Source organism: Drosophila serrata, unplaced genomic scaffold (assembly GCF_035046125.1).
Source record: "Drosophila serrata isolate PLE 108 unplaced genomic scaffold, ASM3504612v1 contig_276, whole genome shotgun sequence".
In the NCBI taxonomy this organism is placed as follows: domain Eukaryota; kingdom Metazoa; phylum Arthropoda; class Insecta; order Diptera; family Drosophilidae; genus Drosophila; species Drosophila serrata.
The window spans coordinates 6,346,369-6,362,734 of NW_028257174.1; the positions used below are offsets into that span (position 1 = coordinate 6,346,369).

Here is a 16,366-nt window from a genome sequence, read left to right on the forward strand (position 1 = left end):
AGGATGAGCTGGATCAAGACCAGGGCGAGCTCGTCACAGCCCGGCCGGCGGCAATGCAGACCACTTCGCTCCTGCTGCCCGTTGATGAGCTATCCAACACCCCCTCGCTGGCCTATAGCGTGAACAGCGTCCAGGAGGACAGCCTCGATGGCCAGCATTCGGATGATTCGGGCATCTCGGTCTTTTCGCAGAGCAACAACAACCTCCAGGCCAAGAAGTAGCAGCAGCCGCTCAAGCCGACCGTGGGCACACGCCAGGAGCAGCGTTACATTGGACCCAGCTGCTACAACATGACACCGGAGCCGCCGCAGCAGAAGCTCATCACCAGGACCATTTCCATGCCGCAGCTGAGCGGCCTGCCCTACCAAGGGTGTGATGCAGCGGGTTGAGGCCTTCCATGGCAAGCTGGTGACCCCCAATGGTCCCCACCCAAGTCCCCTGCCGCCCGTCACGCCATTGGGCAAGACCAGCAGCTCAGGGAGCCATCAGAATGGAAGTCAGCAGCAACAGCAACACCCTCAAGCTGAACACACGCACGGCGTTGGTATTCCTGGAGAACGGCAACTCGCCAATAGGCGAGACTCGGAGGGCAGGCCGTTGCGACGAAGCTATGTGGCCGTCGAGCAGAAGATCCAGCAGGAGCTGCAGGACACCAAGTCGCGGGAGAAGGAGCTGAAGCTGCTGCGCAAGATTAACAGGCAGAACACACTGAAGGCTTCGCTGGACAAGCTGTGAGTACACGTCAAGGCTTTCAAGAATCCTCTTTTAATCTTACGTTTTTTCGTATCCAGCTAGCTAAGCACAGACGACGAGGCCGTTGAGGACTCTGAGGTGGAGCACTGCTATGGACCAATGGCAGCATTAATGGGATGCGTCCGGCCATGTCGCTGGCCCAGCTCTGTGATCTGACGCCCGAGAGGCGCCCTCATCGAGAGGCCTCATTGCCCAGTGGAAAAGCCTGATCAAGAACCGTTATGCAGTGTGCCCAGTTCATTATCACTACTCTTATGTCGAAGTCTGACCGCCTTGACTTTCCGCTGGTTGCCTGCAGCCATGTGCAACAGCGACGATCAGTGACGATATACGGCACGGATGCTGGCATGCCGCCATACGCAGCTTGGAATATCGATTGCTGGCAGCTTTGACATCATACGTTTTAGGTTATGGTAAATGCACTCAGGAGCAGCCACAGGATCAGGATGAGCTGGATCAAGACCAGGGCGAGCTCGTCACAGCCCGGCCGGCGGCAATGCAGACCACTTCGCTCCTGCTGCCCGTTGATGAGCTATCCAACACCCCCTCGCTGGCCTATAGCGTGAACAGCGTCCAGGAGGACAGCCTCGATGGCCAGCATTCGGATGACTCGGGCATCTCGGTCTTTTCGCAGAGCAACAACAACCTCCAGGCCAAGAAGTAGCAGCAGCCGCTCAAGCCGACCGTGGGCACACGCCAGGAGCAGCGTTACATTGGACCCAGCTGCTACAACATGACACCGGAGCCGCCGCAGCAGAAGCTCATCACCAGGACCATTTCCATGCCGCAGCTGAGCGGCCTGCCCTACCAAGGGTGTGATGCAGCGGGTTGTGGCCTTCCATGGCAAGCTGGTGACCCCCAATAGTCCCCTGCCGCCCGTCACGCCATTGGGCAAGATCAGCAGCTCAGGGAGCCATCAGAATGGAAGTCAGCAGCAACAGCAACACCCTCAAGCTGAACACACGCACGGCGTTGGTATTCCTGGAGAACGGCAACTCGCCAACGGGCGAGACTCGGAGGGCAGGCCGTTGCGACGAGGCTATGTGGCCGTCGAGCAGAAGATCCAGCAGGAGCTGCAGGACACCAAGTCGCGGGAGAAGGAGCTGAAGCTGCTGCGCAAGATTAACAGGCAGAACACACTGAAGGCTTCGCTGGACAAGCTGTGAGTACACGTCAAGGCTTTCAAGAATCCTCTTTTAATCTTACGTTTTTTCGTATCCAGCTAGCTAAGCACAGACGACGAGGCCGTTGAGGACTCTGAGGTGGAGCACTGCTATGGACCAATGGCAGCATTAATGGGATGCGTCCGGCCATGTCGCTGGCCCAGCTCTGTGATCTGACGCCCGAGAGGCGCCCTCATCGAGAGGCCTCATTGCCCAGTGGAAAAGCCTGATCAAGAACCGTTATGCAGTGTGCCCAGTTCATTATCACTACTCTTATGTCGAAGTCTGACCGCCTTGACTTTCCGCTGGTTGCCTGCAGCCATGTGCAACAGCGACGATCAGTGACGATGTACGGCATTGCAGCATTGACTATCGATTGCTGGCATGCCGCCATACGCAGCTTTGAATATCGATTGCTGGCAGCTTTGACATCATACGTTTTAGGTTATGGTAAATGCACTCAGGAGCAGCCACAGGATCAGGATGAGCTGGATCAAGACCAGGGCGAGCTCGTCACAGCCCGGCCGGCGGCAATGCAGACCACTTCGCTCCTGCTGCCCATTGATGAGCTATCCAACACCCCCTCGCTGGCCTATAGCGTGAACAGCGTCCAGGAGGACAGCCTCGATGGCCAGCATTCGGATGATTCGGGCATCTCGGTCTTTTCGCAGAGCAACAACAACCTCCAGGCCAAGAAGTAGCAGCAGCCGCTCAAGCCGACCGTGGGCACACGCCAGGAGCAGCGTTACATTGGACCCAGCTGCTACAACATGACACCGGAGCCGCCGCAGCAGAAGCTCATCACCAGGACCATTTCCATGCCGCAACTGAGCGGCCTGCCCTACCAAGGGTGTGATGCAGCGGGTTGTGGCCTTCCATGGCAAGCTGGTGACCAAGCAGTAGCAGCAGCCGCTCAAGCCGACCGTGGTCACACGCCAGGAGCAGCGTTACATTGGATACCGGAGCCGCCGCAGCAGAAGCTCATCACTAGGACCATTTCCATGCCGCAGCTGAGCGGCTTGCCTCAGAAACGTCAGTTTGCTCTCAGTGGTGCGTCTTCCAAGGGCATGATGCAGCGGTTTATGGCCTCCCAAGGCAAGCTGGCCAACATCAAAAACATTTTTCCCTGCCGGAGATAGGTAGAAAGATTCCCCTGTTGATGCGGATTATTTATAGTGTCGAAAATTACTCTTTCACATTGTTACAACCTTCCGACTAAAATTAAAAATTAGCAAACAGCTTTCAGTAAGGTGCTCTATAAGCCGATTAATAGCCGCCAAATTTGAATTACGAGTTTCCCCCAAGGTTCTGCACTGTAGTATATTTAACGACATTCTGGCAGCCCTTTAGTATTTATTCCGACAGCCAGGCACCACTTGGACTGGGAACAGTTTTGAGGCTGGTTTGTGTCTTAGCTATGGGAACAGTTTTTGTCTGGGTTGCCAATAAATACTGTAGGGTTGCCGGACTGGCGTAAAAAATACTGCTGGGCATATGCGAGCTGCCAGATCGATGAAATGAGAATGACTTGCACTTTTTCTTTTTTATAACAGTTTATAACAGCTCGGAGTTACTATCTACTGCCTTCTGTTGGCCTGGTGCATTTGAGGGAATTTAGAAACGCGGCGGCTCACCAGCCGCCAGTGATGCTGATCTAGCTATTTTGCACTATAGGGAGAAAATGGCATCTGACTAGCATAATAGATAATTCTCTAGCTATTTTGCACTACTGGGAAAAATTACATCAGCCTTGCATTCGACGTGCTGATCTAGCTATTTTGCAGCATATGAATTTGTTACCCTTCCCTTATTGTTTTAGTTTTCAGTTGTTTTTATATACATTATTAAATAAAGTTACATCAATTTAACTACAAACTACAAATACATTTTAGATGCTGTAAAAAAAAATAATTAAATAACAAATATAAATAGCTGTGTTGGGGATGCATTAATAACAATACTATAAATAAAATACAAATTGTTCCTGCCGCAGCTATAAAGCCGCTATAAAAACAACACATCATGGAGCAAGAAGCTAGTACCATAGATGGGGCACAAGCAAGCTTGTTCTGCTTGTTTTAAGCGGGAATTTACAAAATCTTAACATAAAACGAATTAAATTCATGGATTAGCTACTTACACGGCAAAGTAGCATGTGATTAAGCAGCTACTACTAACTCGGAAGTCAAATTGGATAATTAGGGGTAATTAAATTAACAAAAAAAAATTACGAAAGCTAGAAGAATTCTAATCACTGCAGTAATTGGAACGCAGGACATTCTCGGCGCCTGCCAGAATAGCGCCCTCGTGCTGCGGACAAAGCTTCAGGTAGAGTTCGCTGGACTCCATTGCCTCGATCAGCACGTACTCGAGGTAGATCCTTGGCGAGGACAGGATGCGCCAGGTGAGGGGATTCAGGATGCTGGTTGGATACTCCCAGTTCACGATTGCGTACTCCGGCTCCCGTACGTCTCGTCCCGCCACCAGAGCCTTATACTCGTAGCCCGGCTCAAAGTACATGGCCTTCGGCGAGAATCGCATCAGTTCCGTGGCCGAGGCATCTGTTCGCTTGCCGATCGCATTGCCGCTCTTCTTGCCGTGCAGCTGGACCGAGAGGATGCCCACCTCGCCGCCGTGTAGGTTGCTCTCGTCGTGGCCCGACACACGGACCGTGATCCTGTAGTGCAGCCGGCAGAAGGGCGCCCGGTCGCCGGTGGTCAGGAAAAAGACGCCGGGTGAATCGCCCTGTTGCAGCTGGCCGAGATCCACCTGCTCCTGGTAGTCCTCCTGGCTGTGGTAACCCATGCGCAGGCAGGTGTGGCCCGGCTCCTCGCAGCTGGTGCACTTGGTGTCCTTGAAGCTCTGTAGAGGAAAGAAATATGATATTAAATCAATAGGACCTCCAGTTTTTGTGCTCCTCTCACTCACCTCAAAGGAATCACAGGTGATGCCCAGGAACGGGCACTTGGAGCCGATGCTCTCCGTGAAATACTGCTGGCTCCGGATGTGGTTGCAGCCGAGGAACTCCTGCATGGTCAGGAAGAGGGTCTTTTTCTTGACCACGTCCTGGAACTTCTTGTTGCAGCCGGGATTATCGAAGCCGCCGTTGGGAAAGAAGTCGACATGTCCCAGCCGCATATTAATGCCCAGTCCGCCCTTCATCAGCGGATTGGCATCGGTGTGCACTATGTCCACGAAGTGGGCGTCCGTCTTGTCCAGCCGCACGATGGGATCGGTGTCGGTGAAGAGCGGCGCAGCCGGGTCCAGGCCCGTTATCCTGGCCGCCTTCAGGCCAAAGTCGCGCTGCAGATGATAGCCCGCATAGCCGGATAGATGGGCTCCAAGGGAGTGGCCAATGATGTGGACATTGTCCAGATTGGGCAGTCGCAGCTCCTCGTACAGCATATGGACCACATGCGCCGTAATGGCACCCACCAGCCGGATATTGGCCACCGCCTGGACATATGGAGGACTGGCGCCGCCGCCCCAATCGATGAGCACGGCACAGGCACTGCCCTCCGGCTCGTATGCGAGCAGGGCTTTGGCCATGTCCCACATCCAGGGTATCTCGCCCGATTCCAGGTAGCCGTGGACCAGCAGGAAGATCTTGCCACGCGGATCAATGCCCATGCCCTGGACGCTGTCCGGATCGTTGAGATCCAGGTATTTGGGCTGGTCCAGTTGGCGGCGCGTGTGCAGCGTAAAGTGAGGCTCGATCTCCGAGGGCTTCTGCGGGTGGACGTTGATCGATCGGGTCACCGTGTTCCAGGGTCCATTCAGGGGGAAGCAGCCGTAGACGCCGAAGCACTTTACCTCGTTGATATCTGGCGGGGATTAGAAGTTAAAAAAGGGATTAGCATGGGTATTTAAGCTTTAAAAATAACCTAAAAACCTGGAGACTTCTTTTATAAAATACCTATAATTATATATAATGGTTAATTTAATTAATTAATTATGTATTTGCATCGAGAAACATGTCAGTTAGAACCGTTTTGGTCTGCTTATCAGTTCAGCCAACTGGAAAAACTTCAATAACAAGCCAAGAAATCATAATTGAATCACATTCTGAAGGGTTTTTGGCCAGTTTTTGACCACAGCTGAGGGCCATTAAGGGTTCCAGTGAGCCGTGAAGACCTCTAGAAGGCTCCCTTTGCTGGCCACCAGAGCATGGATAGCCACTGATCGGTGGCCAGTGTCGTCTTCGTTTTGATTTCTTTATCGTGGCCTGGAGGCTCTCTTTGGCATCTGCTTTCGCCTTCCGTTTGCATCGGAAGTTTTCGATAAGATAGACTAGTGCTATGGATATATGGCGATATATCCATATCACATATCGCCATATTATAGCATTTGCGATGCCGGACGGGGCACGTCATTAGCCCCGGGACCCTCATTTCCAAAGCAAATCGAAAAGCTGCTTCCGCACCTGTTACACAGAAAAAAATTGGCAGCTTGTCTTAAGGAAAATGCCTCAAACGGCATCTAAAGATATTATATCTAAATTAAAATGTTATATGCAATTTTTATGTAAACTAAGACTGATTAGAATTTGTATTTAATTAGTTTAGATTATGTTTTAAACAAAATCAAAAGATATTGTTAAAATATGTGTTAATAAATGTAATTAACGCTTGCATTTTAACTTTGGAAATAACTCTTTTGGGTATTTTGCGAAATTATGTTATAATTTATTAAATTTAGTTCTCTATACTTTTTTTTTAGTGCTGCTAATGTTGGTTTCCATCGACTTGAGGGCAGAGCTTTCCCTAACGCCCAGCACGTGGGCAAAGAATGCCCCGAAAAAAAGCCCAATAACTGTTTTTGCTTGGCACACACACTCAACGAGAAAAACCACTTAGAGATCAGAGCTGAGGAAGCCCCAAATTGGAGGCTAGTGCCCCTAACTGGGCCTAAAACACACACAACTGCGGCCAAAATAAATAGTTCCTAACCAAGCGCTAAATTGAGAAATATATAAATTACTCCATAAATTTACTTTTTAAATGAATTAATAATAATAATCATTTCAACTTTAGGAAGGCATTAATTTTATAGTTTTAAATTGCCTCTAGGATAACTGATATATTTTAAAAAATGGACTAAAAATTAGGTATTATGATATTGGTTCGGCATCGTGTATTACTTACCGCTTTTGGGGGCTGGTGGCAGATCGACGAGGGTGTTCACCGCCGCCCGGCTGGTGTGATTGGCCAGGTACAACATGGTTTGCAGCATCAGGCCGCCGGTGGTGTTGGCCACGTACATCCTTGGTTGCTTCGCGTTCACTCTTTGCACATATGTATTAAAGTATGTCGGGGGTTCTCAACTGACGACCGATAATGGCCACAAATCACTGGCCACTCGAGTTGGGCTATTATCTAAGGCTAAGACCTGGTCGGGTTATGTCTTGATTGTTGGCTCTTCGTTAGCTTTAATTAAGTATTCTTTCGGGCCCTAGTTTAATCTTATCGACGGAGTGTTGAATGGCGAGTGTCTCTTTCACGAGTGTGTTGTCTTGTCGCGGGTCCCGTTACTTTCTGGCCCTCTATGGATGTGCCTGCTCTATCTTGCTCCGTTACTATCTAGCGACGCTTTTATATATATAGTCCGCCGATCTTAGTCGTCTGAGTACCGCTGCAGAACTGAGCGGATCAGCTGCGATCCGGTCAATATTTAAACAAACCGCCGTTGGGCGAAAGCGAAACCAAAGCCGAAGTCAAAGCTTCGGCGAGGCAGCGAAAAGCGCATCCGAAGCTGCAGTCAAAGTTTATGACATAGTGCTGGCAGCTTGGCAGTTTTGCTGCCCGAAATAGCTAGCTTATGGGGTTAAAGTTTAGACTGGTGGTAAAGCTTTAAATTTAAATTTTCGGAAAATAAAATACTATTCTTAGCAGCGTTTTTACATACTATAAATTATTTACTTAAATATTCATTTAAGTAAGAATATTTCAGGGGAAACCTAAGCTCAAAGAATTTAATAAGCCGACTTAACTACTTTGGCACTTGACTTGAACAGAGCTGGCGCTGCATTTGTCCCTGAGCCGCAGTAGCTGAGCTCTGATAAGGCCACAAAAATTGAGAGATTTTCGCCCAGTGTAGATGCAAAGTACAGCAGCAGCTGGCTGCATCGGGGCTCTTCTTTGTTGAATCGGATGCACCTTCATGATAAGCAGAGACACAACAAAGTGACCGCCATGGAGGCAGAGCTGATAATCGGTCGGGTTGGGGTTCGGGTTCCATTCCCATATATAATATAAATATATACTTATTTGTATGTAGGGTCAGGAATAGCAACAGACACAGAGAGACCCCCTTGGACTATCAGCAGCTGTTTTCCACCAAGCGGCTATTAAGCACAGAAAGAAAAGCGCAATGACAGCAAAATTACAATTTTTTGCGTTATTTTTTAGTGCTTAAAAACATTGTCTTTTTCTAAATTCAATATTTATAAATTTAACTGAGAGCAGAGATTTTTTTTAACCCGAATTTAAGGCCTATAAGATCTATTTTTTAAGTTTAGAATTTGTTTGGAGACTAACCCTGTTCAGTTTATCAAATAACCTTCTATTTATTATATTAACAGCTTATGATTCATAGAAAAATATTTGTGTATTTTTATACCCTTGGAAAGGGTATTTTAACTTTAGTCAGAAGCTCAAAACGCTGTGAAGGAATCATTTCCGACCCCATAAATCATATATATTCTTGATCAGGATCAACATGGAAATCTTTCCAGCTATCTCCGGAAAGGAACAAAATTTTTCAAAAATTTCCCGTTTTTGCAAAAAAAGGAAAGGGGTTACATCATTAAAATTGTCAAAAAATTGGCTTAAATTTGAAATTTTTGTTCATTTCAAACTGAGAATGCCGATTTGTCAACCTTTTAAAAACTAGCTTAGGACAGCTTTCCGAATTAAAATTATTGCCTTTTTGGCTGAGTTATGCGATTTTTAATCTTTAATTCTTCGCAAAAATTTGCATATCAAATTATCCGACGTTAGGTTCCCTTCTTGTTAATTTAAATATTAAACCCATATGATTATAGTGTATAAGCAACCAGAATTTTAGGATTATCAATTAGTTTTATGATCCCTATGATCTCTATGACTCTTTTGATTTCCATTCCCCATTATTTCTCACTGTGTTGGCTGCTAAACGAGAGGTGGAGATTCCTCTAGAAAGTGTGTCAATCCCCCAGGCCAGCCCCCTTGGCAGGTGGTGTCAATGTCTGGTCAGTATTCCCATTCCCGATTCCCGCTTGGGCACGCGTTATCAGTGATCTCTCTGACAGAATCCCGTTTCGCTTTCGAGGCGTCCAAAGTCCGGACTGCGGCCTGGGGCATGTGGATTACGGAGAAGGTGTTTACGATCGATTCCACCAGGATCTCGAATGCCGCCGCCCATTGACGTCAAAGTGATCATCGATTTCAGCCAACAGACAGCCGAGGGTGTGGCCTTTCGGTGTCCATCGTTATCATTTCGCATTATTCTTGTTTTTGTTTACCACATTCTTGGGCATCCGTCCTCCGGAGCCACCCACTGGAAACTAGGAGATAACTAGAGGCAATCCAATAGTTCAGAATCCCCTAGAAATTCCCACTTCCGCGTGGTAGCAACAGATCTAAATCCCTATTTCTATCTCTACCTCTCTCCCTCCAAACGATAAGCATCGATCTTTGATACCGAGAATCGATTCCGGTTCAAAAATCCACACTTGCATAGTCCACACACTGACCTGCAAGTGTCGAGGTTTTAATGGGAAAATTACCCAAAAATTGCAAGGTAATTTTAATTACCAATTGTTAATTACAAACTTGCAAATAAAACTATATCAAACTATAAATCATGGCTTGAAAACCAAAGAAGACTATCCGCAAGATAAGGTTTTTAGCTTGAATTGAATTGAATTTCCCCTCTAGGTTATTTACTTAAAATTAACTATTATTATAAATCAATATTATTAATTTTATGCAGGTCAGTGGCAGTATTTTTACGCCATACTGACGCACAAAATATTTTGTTTACAGCATCGGGAGAATCCGGTAATCGAAATCGGGACTCTATTTACGTGTGCGGTTACACATATAGAATATGGGTTGAAAAATAGAAAGTACACAATCGGGAATCGGAATATATATGCATATTGAATAACAATTGCTGGAAATAACACAGGCCCCCAAGGAGATTAATGTTTACACTGATCAATGCGATCGGCGTCAGATCGATTTCAAAGAGTACAAAGTACAGAAAGTCCTACCCAAACAACATTGTAACTTCTTAGTTCCCAAACTGAACTTGGAACTCAAAAGAAGCTTAAATTATATTATTCAAGTAATATTTCAAGTAATTTAAAGAAAATTATATATAATATAGAGAATATTAGTCTAATCTGGTGTTTTTGGCACACAAAGTAAACATTAATTTGTGTCAAGCGAAAACTGGGTCAATGCTCTTTAGAAAATTGAAATATATAGAATTTAAAAAGATAAAAATGTTTAAGTAAGGTTCTTTAAGCATAGAATAAATTAATTTTGACCACCAAATATCTTTCGTATGAGTATATATTACTTTTTTTTATCAAAATTTAAAGAAATACAACTTATTACACCAGTCATTGTGTTTTAGTTTTGAACAAACTTTCAGTATTATTATTTATTTGCTAGAAAACAAATTTTAGCGTAGAATTAAAGTAGAATTATGGCAGATCTAGTATAAAGAGGACATTATTTGGTTATGGCAGACTGTACTTCGGCATTTCAATATTCGATAGAGCTGGCCAAGATTGATTATCTTCTCGATTTATCAATGTTCTTAATAAACTTTTGAAATAGAAAATATATTGAAATCTTTAAACCTTTGCCAGCTCTATAAGCTCCTATCTTAGTGATTCGTTTGATTTTGGATTCGAAAATAGGTATAAAAGAATATCGTGAATTCACGTACCTGGCACAGGGATATTATGGGCTAGAAATGGCACTTAGGATTAAGCTCAGCATACAACTAGTTTAACATAGGGCAGAGCATCCGGGATCCGGAAATGGGATTACTCGGTGCGCTGCATAATCATCTCGATCTTGTCTCCAGCGGCGGCAATTAGCGGAACAGTCAGGCAGCAGTCAAAATCCTGCGTTTTCATTTCATTTACCTGGAGGAGGAGCAGAACATCGTAAGATATAGGAAATATAGGAAAAATCTATGGCTACCCACCTGCATGATGCGATCAAAGGGCTTGAGCAGACCACACATATCCGCTGGACCGCCACTCCGGATGCGGTTGATGAAGACCCCCCGCTCGTACAGACCATCCGAGACAGAGAACCCGTAGTCATCGTACACTTTGTCCTTGTACAGGGTCACATGGAAGATTCGTGGCTTGCCATTTCCACTACCATTACCATTTGTGTTCCCACTTCCATTCGCATTGCTGTTATTGTTATTTGACTCCTTGCTGGCCTCTGTGTTGGCCGAGGGACTACGTGGACGTCTCTGGACCTTGGCATAAATGGCCTGCGTCTGGGGGAGAAGGTGACTGCCTCCACCGCCGCTGCCATTCCCATTGGCCAGGTCATGACTGCGCAGGATCTTCAGGTCGACCAGCTCACCGAGATTCTGGAGAAGACTGGTGGCATGCGAGAGTGGCATGCCCTGCACCGAGTGCTCATCAATGGCCAGCAGTTGGTCGCCCACATGGATCTGGCCATTCTTGTGGGCAATGCCGCCTGGTATGGGAGAGAAAAGATGATTTACTCATCAATGAAATAAAATTGAGCCTCAAACTCACCTTCTACCAGACCACTGATGGTGATGGGCTTGGTAATATCCTCGCTGCCGGCCAGGGTGATGCCCAGCAGTCCACCCTTGGGCTCCAGCCGAACCGTAAAGATGATCTGATGCAAACTGCTCCCGCTGCTCTTGCTGCTCGAACTGGCCGCCGAACCATAGACCTTGCTCTCCATTGGCGGCGGCAGGGCAGTGCAGTCCACGCTAAGGATAGGGATAACATGATAAGTACTTCTGTTTACTACCTCTTTCTGACCAGTTACTAACCTGGCATAGCGATTCAACTCATAGCCGGGATAGAGCTGCTCCTGCTCATCCTCCTCCTCGGGCAGCTCGGTGGTGAGACTCTGCGTATTCGGCGGGGACACGAAGGACCGACTGTTGCTGGCATTGGGCCAGCCATTGCTTTGACCTGGTCCCACTCCCGTTCCCGGTCCATGTCTTAGCTGTACAGACTGCAGGCTGGCATCATCCATGCTGGGCACCCGAAAGTAATCCGGCTGCGGTGTGCGTGACTTGAGGGAGACACAGTCGGCATACTTTCCAGGCGAAGTCACATAGGCGCTGCTGTAGAGGTCGTGATCCCCGCCAGAAGAAGCCAATCCCAGTCCCAGACCCACTGGGGGACAGTTGCTGTAGATGGGACTGGACATGGGCAGGAAGTCGGGCAGCACGACCCGCTTGATGGTGAGCGTGGTGAAATCAGAGTTGCTGTTGTGCGGACCGCGTCCCTCCTCCTTGAGCAGGGCATCTACATTAAAGTGCTGCACAGGATGCTGGTCCACGGCCAGCAGGATGTCACCAGAGCGCAGGGAACCACTACGATGGGCCGGACTGCCCATCTTAACATCCGCAATGACCAGGCCGCCATGGCTGGACCCACTGACACTCAATCCGAGGCCACATTTTCCGGCGCGCAGAAGCTTCACGCTGAACACACCGCTGGAGGGCACCACGGCGTCCGGCATATCGAACTCGATCTCCAGCTCCAGCCAGTTAGCGGGAGCTGCGACTCCTCCTCCTCCACGATTGGCGGAACCTCCTTCTAGCAATTGCCGCATGGCCGCCGCATCTAAACTGTACATCTTGTTGATGGCCACGATGCGATCTCCGGCTTGGATGCAGCCACTGCGATCCGCCACAGAGTCGGTCAGGATCTGAGCAATGGTCACTGCACCAGCTCCAGCTGCTGAGCCAGTTGCTGGTCCCGTTCCGGTTTGGTTTCCAATGGCATCTGCCAGGATAATGCCCGCTCCGTGGCTGCAGTCGAGGAGCACGGGAAAGCTTTCCGCCCGGCAAAGGCCCAGACCCATACCCAGGTTGCTGCTGCTGTTGGTTCCTCCTCCCGCCGTTACTGGAGTGGCTGAAGTTGCTCCCGACATGGGTCCCTCCAGCGGCAGGGAGCTCTTCCGGGCGAATCTCTGGCGCTGGCGACCCGCTGTCGATTTGCGGGATTCCAGAGTGCTAAAGCTGTACTTGGGACTGCCCAGAGCCGTGTGACCTGGGAATATATTTGAAATATATTAATTTATAATTAAATAATAGGAAGAAATAAATAATTTGTAAAGGTTTTAAATAAAAGCACTTAAAAAACTAAGGACTCCTGCTCTTCCTTTCGATGGATAAGTGTCCCTGCCTTTAATCACAGCTCCCTTCCTATATTTAATGGAAGCTTTTAAGACCTTTTTAGCCTGTCCACATCCACATCCAAAGTGACTGATCCGCAGCTTAGCTGATCCCAGCTGCGTGTCCTCTGCCGCCTTCACAATTTATGGCATCCATCTCCTCCTCCTCGTACTCTTCCTCCTCCACTAGTTGGTTCTATATTTTATTTGGTTCGTACTTGGATCCGGATTTGGCTTCGATCGATTGTCAGGAGGGGAGAATGATCTTGTGACGATTTTTTCGGCTCTTTCGGTGCTTTTCTGCCTTTGGAATGTGCGCCACGCTGCGTGTTTGCTTAACAAATGGAGGGAGGAACTGGGAAAATCAATTGATTGGCTGCAGCGAGGGTGGATCGAGAAGAAATTGCCACACACAACATAAAACTAAGAGAAATATATAGTACAAATTGGAGAAATTGTATTGGGAAACTGCAGATTAAAGTGCTTGTTAGGCTAACTAATAAAAACCTGAAGGAAATGTTAAGGGAATTATCACAAATTGATGGCTGAGAAAATCTGTCTTCCAAGCTTGACTTGTTAGCTTTCGATTATCCTTTAAAACTAGCTGCAGGATATGGTGTTTGTTAAATTACATATTTTATATTATAGATGTAGGATATATGTACTTATTTATGTACGATTTCATTAATCAGATATTACAGGAAAAACATTAAACAAATTGAATAGTAAAGCTTATTTTTCAGATCAATTACGTTTATCTTGAGTGTCTCCTAAATTAAACATTAAACTTAACGTTTTATAGTTGTTTACTTAATGTTTCTTTTATGTTAAAAGGAGCCAATATGGATTATAATAAATACCTTTAAGCTGGGCTCTAACTTCTTTAAGATTTAATTATTTTAACTGGGTCTAACTAATAGCTAAAACTGCTTTTTAAATTCCATGTGCCTCTGTTTCTGTTGTTTCTCTAACTATTAGATCACACCTCGCTCTATACTATATAAGGCCTGGCGTCTCTATTGTTTCAGTCGCTGTCTTGGTTGTGGATTTGGTTGTGGATGTGGATGTGGCTGCCATAGCATCGACTTCTGTGTGGACGCGACTATTCATTAGCCGTGACGCCCACGCCAGACCTTCGACGCGCCGTTCGGGAGCCTGGCTACGTTGGCCTTGTGGGGTTCGCTTCGTCTCACAGATTGCCACCGTAAGATAGCCAAAAACAAAGAACAACTAAATTCAAATGGAGCTGGCGGGGATCTGGGGCACTAGAGTAGCCATAGACATCGACTTACCGCGGCGGGCCAGCGCATGAGCTGGCATGATCTGCATCTGTGTGTAACCGCGACCCGTGCCGGTGTCCAATATGGTCATCACCTCGTCGGGACTGAAGGCGGTGTGCTCGATCATGGTGTCATCGATGGAGAGCACCTGATCGCCAACGGATAAGGCGCCGCAACTGTAACGAGGGGTAACCGTGAGAATGAGCTTGAGACTGACCGAAGGTTAGTAATCCTTACCGATCCGCAATGCTGGCTGGCAGGATGCTGGCTATGAATACCCCTGCAGACTCTTCTATCTTCTCGGGGACACTGCTGGGTGGCGTACTCGATCCAGAACCAGAGGCAGCCACCGCAGGTGTGTAGTTGCAAAGGACCAGACCCAACTTGTCGTTCATCGGACGCTCGATCTCAATGAGCAGTGGTCCCATCGAGAACTCGACGCTCTGCACCACAGAGACATCATACTCGATGGTCAGGTTGGTATAGCCAGAGACATGGCCACCGCATTTGATGATCTGCTGGGCCTCCGCCAAGGTCTTACCTATCAGTGAGACCTAAGGGGACGGGAAACGATGAAGTTGTAAGAAATGGAAAACGGAAACGGAAATGGAAGTGTCAGTGTCACTCACATTATCGACGCGCAGCAGCCGGTCGCCGGGCTTGATGCGTCCGGTCTTGTAGACGGGTCCATGGGGCCGAACATGGGTGACGATCAGCGGGTAGTCGGCACCACCTCGCAGCGTTAGACCCAGGCAGCCGCTTTCCCGCTCCACAGTGATCTGTGCCAGCTTCGAGGTCACACACAGGCTGTTCTGGGAAACTGCTAAAGAGAGGCGGCCATCGTAAGCAGGAGGAGGAGATGGAGGAGGATTGCTTGGGCAATACTTACTGTATTCGGGCAGCGAGTATTCAATCTCCACAATGGCGGGGCCCGATTCCGCTCCTCCAGAGCAAAGCATATTCATTACCTTCTGGTTACTCAAACCAATTGTGGAGATGCCATCGATCTGATGGAGGCGATCGCCGGGCGCCAGGAAGTCCGCCGCATGGCCCACGGGACTCAGAGCACCCACCACCGGCGGATATGACAGATCGTTGCGTTCTAGGAAGAGTAATAGAAAAGGTGGATTCATTATTATATCACATTATATACTCTTCTCTTTACTTGATTTTCCAACCTCTTGGATTTAATTAAAGCTTCTCCTGTGTTGGAATATGTAGTGTTTTGCCCCCTTTTTCATTTGGATTTCCTTTGCCAGCGACTCTGTCAGCGACTCGTCAGCCAACGCAATGAAATCGAGGGGAAATCGGGTGGATAACCAGGAGGGAAATTGTACAAAATCGCAAGAAAAATCAAGGGGAAAAGGGGGAAAACAACAGCACGTAAATAAAGAAATCGGGTAAAAAAAGCGCCAAGACGGACAGTAGTTTGGGGCCAGCCGCAATGAGAGCACAACTGGCGAATTGCCAAAAAAGAAAAATAACAGAAAAACTAGCCGCCAAAAAAAAGAAGAGAAACCCCATAAGAAAAGCTAAGAAAATAGTAGGAAAATGATGGGGGAAAACCGAACCGTCGCGACGCTTTATGACAACACACACATCACACTCTTTTCCCCCACTTTCCTGGTAAATAATATTAATAAAAATAATGATGGTTCGAGGGTCGGTTGGTAACAGGAATTACGTCAGTCGAGTGCTAGGGGGAGAGGGGGAGAGAGTTGGGGTTAAGGGTTAACCTCCCCCCGTTGGAATAAGTGACTTTTGGCCT

At 47.6% G+C, this 16,366-nt stretch overlaps 2 protein-coding genes across 5 annotated transcripts in view; both read right to left on the bottom strand.

Moving 5' to 3' along the window:
• Positions 1-3,729: 3,729 nt before the first annotated feature.
• LOC110181508 (pancreatic triacylglycerol lipase) lies at positions 3,730-9,036 on the bottom strand. The gene is made up of 3 exons (XM_020949277.2): positions 7,061-9,036; positions 4,845-5,740; positions 3,730-4,778 (listed from the first exon to the last, which is right to left on the bottom strand). The coding sequence occupies exons 1-3, from the start codon at positions 7,176-7,178 to the stop codon at positions 4,164-4,166; spliced, it is 1,629 nt and encodes a 542-aa protein (XP_020804936.2). The 5' UTR covers positions 7,179-9,036; the 3' UTR covers positions 3,730-4,163.
• Positions 9,037-10,527: 1,491 nt separating this feature from the next.
• Grip (Glutamate receptor interacting protein) overlaps positions 10,528-16,366 on the bottom strand; it is a 28,212-nt gene continuing 22,373 nt past the window's right edge. For 3 of the 4 annotated variants that reach the window (XM_020949396.2, XM_020949392.2, XM_020949393.2), the window contains 8 exons: positions 15,488-15,700; positions 15,228-15,421; positions 14,836-15,152; positions 14,611-14,774; positions 11,961-13,194; positions 11,695-11,897; positions 11,121-11,632; positions 10,528-11,058 (listed from right to left, as the gene is read on the bottom strand). In XM_020949396.2, coding sequence (XP_020805055.2) covers positions 10,957-11,058; positions 11,121-11,632; positions 11,695-11,897; positions 11,961-13,194; positions 14,611-14,774; positions 14,836-15,152; positions 15,228-15,421; positions 15,488-15,700 — 2,939 coding nt within the window. In that variant the 3' untranslated portion in view covers positions 10,528-10,956. The remainder of the gene's footprint in view (positions 11,059-11,120; positions 11,633-11,694; positions 11,898-11,960; positions 13,195-14,610; positions 14,775-14,835; positions 15,153-15,227; positions 15,422-15,487; positions 15,701-16,366) is intronic. The other variant, XM_020949395.2, reaches the window with a different exon arrangement.